The sequence below is a fragment of the Salvelinus sp. IW2-2015 genome, unplaced genomic scaffold, assembly GCF_002910315.2.
Source record: "Salvelinus sp. IW2-2015 unplaced genomic scaffold, ASM291031v2 Un_scaffold8520, whole genome shotgun sequence".
NCBI lineage: Eukaryota > Metazoa > Chordata > Actinopteri > Salmoniformes > Salmonidae > Salvelinus > Salvelinus sp. IW2-2015.
The window spans coordinates 1-7,210 of NW_019949779.1; the positions used below are offsets into that span (position 1 = coordinate 1).

At 47.7% G+C, this 7,210-nt stretch overlaps 1 protein-coding gene across 1 annotated transcript; it reads right to left on the bottom strand.

Annotated features, from left to right (window-relative positions):
- Positions 1-3,279: 3,279 nt before the first annotated feature.
- Positions 3,280-3,953, bottom strand: LOC139027236 (octapeptide-repeat protein T2-like; the record flags this gene model as incomplete). The annotated part of the gene is made up of 1 exon (XM_070442378.1): positions 3,280-3,953. A coding segment is annotated over one exon (674 nt), but the record flags the coding sequence as incomplete, so codon positions are not given.
- Between the last annotated feature and the right edge of the window lie 3,257 nt (positions 3,954-7,210).

The following is a 7,210-nucleotide window of genomic DNA, read 5'->3' on the forward strand; positions in this document are numbered from 1 at the left end:
TGTATATGTGTTTCTTAATTAGTCTGTGTTTCCTATTATTAGGCTGAGTTCGAGGAGATGTTTACCATGTTGTCCTTATTATAGATCTGTTGATTACACGAGTGAGTCGAGGAGGATGTTACAACTGCTGTTCTATAGTGTCTGTGTTACATGTCAGGCTGGCTGAGGAGGGTGTTAACATTCGTGTTCTAAGTTCTGTGTTTACTTTTTGCTTAGTGAGGAGCGATCGTTACTTCCTTTCCCATGTGCTTATCCTATGACGTCTGTGTTATTCCCGGCTGAGTGAGGAGGTATACCAATCGTTGTTTCTATAGTCTTGTGTTTAATCTCTGGTCTGGAGTTGATTTCGGAGGGCCTGTCAAGTGTTCATGTCGTTTATATAGTCTGCTGTTACTTCGCTGAGTGAGGAGGGTGTTACCTCCTCATGCTGTTGTTTTTTCTCTAGTATGGTGTTATCCTTGGTCTGAGTGAGGAGTTGTTGTTCTACCATGTGTCTTCTATAGTCTGTGTTACCCTCTCTTGGCATGATTAGTGGGAGGATGGTATCCATTGTGTTTCTATTAACTGTCTGTGTAACCGGCTGAGTGAGGAGGATGTCACGGTGGTTTACGCCATGTGTGTTTTCTATAGTGTCTGTTTACGTTCCAATTCGGCTTGAGTGAGGAGGATCTACCTCCAGTGTTTCTATAGTCTGTGTACTGGCTGAGTGAGGAGGGATGTTTACCCATGTGGTTTTCTATATGTCTGAGTGATCCTTTCTTTCGGCTGAGTGGAGGAGGTGATGGTTACTATGTGTTTTCTATATGTCTTGTTAATGCCTTGGCTGAGGAGTTGAGGATGTTCCGCCGGTGTTTACCATGTGTTTCTAATAGCGGTGTAACCGGCTGAGTGAGGCGGGTGTGTACTCTCTTTCTCGTGTTACCCTCGTGTGTTTCTCTATTAGTCTGTTGCTTTAATACCCCCGGCTGAGTGAGGAGGTGTTACCTTCATGTGCTTTCTATTAGTTGGTGTTATCTGCTGGAGTTGAGGTGGGTCTGTCCCGCATGTGTTTCTATGCTCTCGTGTGTTCCGGCTGAGTGAGGAGTGAAATGTTCTACCTCCTATGTGTTGTTTATTTAGTCTGTGTTATCCCTGTTGTTGCTGGAGTGAGTTGAGGATGTTACGCATGTGTTTTCATATGTCTGTTTGTTACTTGGCTTTTGACGTGAGGGAGGAGTTACCATGTGATTTTATAGTCTTGGTGTTACCTCTCTTCGGCTGGCAGTGACGGAGGCCGCTGTTACCCTTTCTATGTGTTTCCTAATACTGTCTGTGTTGTATACCCTTCGGCTGAGTGGAGGAGATGTTTATCTCTTCATGTGTTTTTCTATAGTCTGTGTTACCCGTCGGCTGAGTTTGAGTGAGGGTGTTACTAGTGTGTCTTTCTATATGTCTGTGTTATCTCCTGGCTTAGGTGAGCGAGTTGATTTGTTAACCATGTGTTTTCTTATAGTTTGGTGTTTACCGGTTGTCTTTGAGTGAGGAGCCGATGTTACCGATGTGTTGTCTATATCGTCTGTGTTTACTTGGGCTTGAGTGAGGAAGGATGTACATTGTGTTACCTGTTCTTAGTGTGTTTCTATAAGTCTTGTGTTTACTGGCTGTATGGCAGGAGTGAGGTGTCACTAGTGTTACCATGTGTTTCTATAGTCTGTGTCTGGCTGAGTGATGGGTGTTACTTACGTGTTTTATGTCTGTGTTCTACCTCGGCTGAGTGAGGAGGATGTGTACCCATGTTGTCTATCATGTCTGAGTGGTTCCTGCGTTGCTTGAGTGAGGAGGATGTTACATGTGGTTTTTTCTATAGTTCCCTGTTGTAACGCTGTTAGTGAGGAGTGATGGTCCCGGTGCTTACCATGTGTTTTCTATTTAGTCTGTGTAAACCGGCTGAGTGAGGAGGTATGTTACCGCATGTGTTCTATAGTCTGTGTTACCGGACTGAGTTGAGGTGGATTGGATTTGTGTACTGTACTGTGTTTTCTTATAGTCTTGTTCCTCTGGTCTGAGTGAGAGGATGTTACCATGTGTCTATAGTCCTGTGTAACCCGCTGAGTGAGGAGGCTGGTCCCGGTGTGGTACCTATGCCTTGTTTCTATAGTCTCGTGTAACCGGTGCCTTGAGTGGGAGGGTGTTTGACGGTGTTCCTTCTTAGTGTGTTCTATAGTCTGTGTTACCTGGCTGTAGTGAGGAGGATGTTATCTCTATTCGTGTCTATAGTCCTGTGTTCCTGGCTGAGTGAGGTGGGGTGTCCTATGTGTTTCTATATGTCCGTCTGTGTTACCCTGGCTGTAGTGAGGAGGATGTTACCATGTGTTTCTGGAATTATCGTCTGCTGTTACCGCTGAAGTGAGTAGTGATTTGTTACTTTATGTGTTTCTATAGTCTGTGTTCCCTTGGCTGAGTGGAGGAGGTATGTTACCATGTGTCTTCTATAGTCTGTGTTACCGTTGGCTGAGTGAGGAGGGTGTTACAGTGTCCTCTCCTATCAGTCCTGCTGTTTACCCTCTGTCTTAGGTGCTCGCAGTGAGGAGGGTTTGTTGTACCTTGTACGATTGCTGTGGTTATAGCTTTGTGGTTGTTAATCCCGTCTTCGTGGCTGAGTGAGGTGAGCGATGTCGTGGTGTTCACCTCTTATGTCTGTTTTATAGTCTTGTGTTTACTGGCTGAGTGAGTTGTAGGATGTCGTGGTGTTTACCCGTTATGTGCTTTCTATAGTCTGTGTTTAGTCTGTGCTGAGTGAGGTAGGATGTCGTGGTGTTACCATGTAGTTCTCTATAGTCTGTGCTTATGGCTGAGTGAGGAGGTGGTTCCTGTGGTGTTACTTATGGATATATGTCGAGGAGATCCTGGTTTCACTAACATTCTGTGACAGCTATGGCTGATGCTGTTATGTATTACACGCACCTTGTTATCCCGTGTCCGTGTGTGTGCCTGTGCTGTGCCTGTGTGTGTGTGTGTGTGTGTGTGTCGTGTGTGGTGTGTGTGTGGTGTGTGTTGCCTGCTGTGGTGTGTGTGTTCGCTGTGTCGCTGTGTGTGTGTTGTGCGTTGTGTGTGTGTGTGATCGTGCTGCGCTTCCGACTGCCAGTCTTAGTGGTGCTCTTCCTGCATCGGCTTGTAAAGATCCTGCCCAGCTGTGACCAGCACGGTTCAGCCGTCGACGACTTAGGAGAGAACTGACACACGTCCCTTAACACACTACACTTGGCCACCCATACCTATATGCACTCAGCCTCACCTCTACTACTGCTCGTTCCCTATTTCTCGCAGTCCTGCCGCTATCTCCGTTCTGTCTTTCCTCTTCTGTCCTGCCTCTATTGATCCTCCTCGTGCTCTTTGCGTCTTCTCTTCGGTCGCTCTTTCTCGTGCCCCACTCTTCTTCCTGTCTCTCTGTCTTTCTCTGGCCCTCTCTGTCCTCTTCTGCCTTCTTCTCTGTCCTTCCTGTTCGCCTCTCTGTCCCTCGTCCTGTCTCTTCTCTTGCTCCATCCTCTTCTGCTCCCTTGTCTGCTTCCTTCTTGTTCGTCTCTCTGTCCTCCCCTTGTCCCTCTCCTTGTCCTTTCCTCGCCTCCCTTCTTCTGTTCCTCCTTCCTGCACCTCGTCCTGTGCTCCCGGTCTGTTCTTCCTTTTCTCTCTGTCCTCTCTGCCCTCTCTGTCCTCTCTGCCTTCTCTGTCCTCCCTGGCCCTCTCCTTTGTCCTCTTTTCTGCCTCTCGTGTGCTGGCCCTTTCTCCTGTTTCCTTCCCTCTGGTTCTTTGCTCGGTGCGGCTCTCTTTGTGCTCGCTGTCTCCCTCTGTCCTCGCCCTCGTGGTTCTCTCCCTCGCTGTCCTCCTGTGCGCCTGCCTTGCCTCCTCCCCCGCGGCCCCGGCGCCGTCCCTCCGCGGGAGGGCGGGAACATAGGTGGGTGCTCGTCCTGTCCTCTCTGCCGTCCACGCAAGCACCGGCAATCTGCTCACTCACTGCTGGCCGAACCACAGAAAGTAGTAGTGACATCTGTTGCTGTGGCAGCTCTTCTCTCTCTCTCTGCTCTTCTGCCTCACATCTCTGCCTCCCTCTCTCCGCCTCTGCTCTCCTCTCTCTCTTTCTCGTGTCTCCGCTGTCGCTTACTTTCTGCTGTCTCTCTCTCGCTCCCTCTCCGCTCTCTCTGCTCTCTCTCTGCTGTCTCTTCTCTCTCTACTCTCTGCTGTCTTCTGCTCTCTTTCTACTGCTCTCCGAAACAATGGCAGTCCATTGTAGTGCTGTGCTGTTTATCCCATCACTGTGTGTTGTGTGGGGACAGTAAATCACGACAAGTGTGAGTTAGTGATGTCCCGTGTCAATTCAAAATACACATCGTTGGTGTTGCTTGCGGTTCGTTCGATGCTATTGAGGATTAGGTATTGGTTGCTGCCTATTTCAGGATTAGATTGTTGCCTATTTTCAGGCATTAGGCTTGTTGCTATTTCAAGGATTAGGGCTTTGTTTTGCTATTTGTAGGATTTAGGCTTGTTGCTCTTTCAGGATTAGGCTTGTTTGATATTTCCAGGATTAGTTTTTGTTGGCTATTTCAGGATTAGGTTGTTGCTATTTCAGGATTAGGCTTGTTGCTATTTCAGGATTAGGGCTTGTTGCTATTTCAGGATTAGGCTTGTTGCTATTTCAGGATTTAGGCTTGTTTGCTAATTTCAGGATTAGGTTTGTTGCTATGGCAGCGATTAGGGTTGCTTGCTATTTCAGGGATTAGGTTCTGTTGCTATTTCCCCAGGGGAAAATTAAGGTTTTTTTTTTGGGGTTTTGCTATGGCCAGGATTAGGCTTGTTGGCTATTTCAGGATTAGGTTGTTGCTATGGCAAGGATTAGGCTTGTTGCTATTGTTCAGGATTAGGTTTGTTTGCTTTTCAGGGATTAGGTTGTTGCTATGGCAGGATTAGGTTTGTTGCTAATTTTAGTGAACACACAAACTGTTGTGTAATTTGTTTATGTTGTTGGTTCTCTCAGACAGGTAGACATCACTAGGGTTGCCTCCCAGTTTTATTTTTTTATTTCACTTTCTTTACCATGTAGGCCAGTTAACACAGGTAAGGCAGTAACCAGGTAGGCCAGATTAAACCAGGTTAGGCCAGTTAAGCAGGTAGGCCAGTTAAACCAGGTAGGCAGTAACCAGGTAGGGCAGTTACCAGGTAGGACCAGTTAACCAGGTGGCAGTTAACCCGGTAGGCCAGTTAACTCAGGTAGGCCAGTAACCGATGTAGGCTAGTTAACCAGGTAGGCCAGTTAACCAGTTAGGCCACGTTAACCAGGTAGGCCAGTTAACCAGGTAGGCCAGTTAACCAGGTAGGCCAGTTAACCAGGTAGGCAGTTAACGCAGGTAGGCCAGTTTCACCAGGTAGGCATTAACAGGTAGGCAGTTAACCCAGGTAGGCCAGTTTTAACCAGGTAGGCCTAGTTAACCAGGTAGGCCAGTTAACCAGGTAGGCCAGTTCTAACCAGGTAGGCGCAGTTAACCAGGTAGGCAGTTCAACCAGGTAGGCCGTTAACGCAAGGTGGCCAGTTAACCAGGTAGGCCATTTGTAACAGGTAGGCCAGTTAACCAGGTCAGGCCAGTTTAACCAGGTAAGGCCAGTAACGATGTAGGGGCTAGTTACCAGGTGGCAGTTAACCAGGTAGGCCAGTAACGCAGGTAGGCCAGTAACCAGGTAGGCCAGTTTAACCAGGTAGGCCAGTCTTAGCAGGTAGGCCAGTTCACGCAGGTAGGCAGTTAAACAGGCTAGGCCAGTTAACCAGGTTAGCCAGTTAACCAGGTTAGCGCCAGTTAACGCAGAGTAGGCCAGTTAACCAGGTAGGGCAGTTAACAACCCGGTAGGCAGATTAACCAGGTAGGCCAGTTAACCAGGTTAGGCCAGTTTAACCCAGGTAGGGGCCAGTTAACCAGGTAGGCCAGTTACCAGGTAGGCCACGTTAACCAGGTAGGCCAGTTAACAGGTAGGCAGTTAGACCAGGTAGGCCAGTTAACCAGGTAGGCAGTTAACCAGGTAGGCCAGTTAACCAGGTAGGCTTCAGTTACCAGGTAGGCGCAGTTAACGATGTAGGCTAGTTTAACCAGGTAGGCTAGTTAACCGTAGGCCAGTTAACCAGGGTATACTAGTTAACCTGGTAGGCCAGTAAGATGTATGGCTAGTTAACAGGTAGGCTAGTTGACCAGTATGGCTAAGTTACCAGGTAGGCTCGTTAACCAGGTAGGCTAGTTTACCAGGTAGGGCTAGTTGACCAAGGTAGGCTAGTTTACCAGGTAGGCTAGTTCCAGGTAGGCCAGTTAACCAGGTAGGCAGTTAACAAGGTAGGCTAGTTTAACCAGGGTAGGCTAGTTAACCAGGTAGGCTAGTTCCCAGGTAAGGCCAGTTAACCAGGTAGGCCAGTTAACCAGGTAGGCCAGTTTCAACCAGGTAGGCCAGTTAACCAGGTTAAGGCCAGTTAACCAGGGTAGGCAGTTAACCAGGTAGGCCAGTTAACAGGTAGGGCCCGTTACAGGTGGCCAGTTAACGCAGGTAAGGCCAAGTAAACTGATGTAGGGCTAGTTAACCGGTAGGCTTAGTTAACCAGGTAGGCCAGTTAACCAGGTATATCTGTTACCTGGTAGGCCAGTTAACGATTGTAGGCCTGTTAACCAGGTAGGCTTGAGTTTGAACCAGGTAGGCTAGTTAACCAGGTAGGCTAGTTAACCAGGTAGGCCAGTTAACCAGGTAGGCCAGTTAACCAGGTAGGCTAGTTAACCAGGTAGGCTAGTTAACCAGGTAGGCTAGTTAACAACAAGTTCTCATTTACAACTGTGATCTGGCCAAGATAAAGCAAAGCAGTGCGACAAAAACAACAACACAGAGTTACACATGGAGTAAACAAAACATACAGTCAATAACACAATAGAAAGTCTGTATACAGTGTGTATAAATGGCGTGAGGAGGTAAGGCAATAAATAGGCCATAGAGGCGAAGTAATTACAATTTAGCAATTAACACTGGAGTGACAGATGAGCAGATGAGGATGTGCAAGTAGAGATACTGGGGTGCAAAAGAGCAGAAAAAACGAAAATATGGGGACGAGGTAGATTGGCTGGGCTATTTACAGATGGGCTATGTACAGCTGCAGCGATCGGTAAGCTGCTCTGACAGCTGACGCTTAAAGTTAGTGAGGGAGATATAAGTC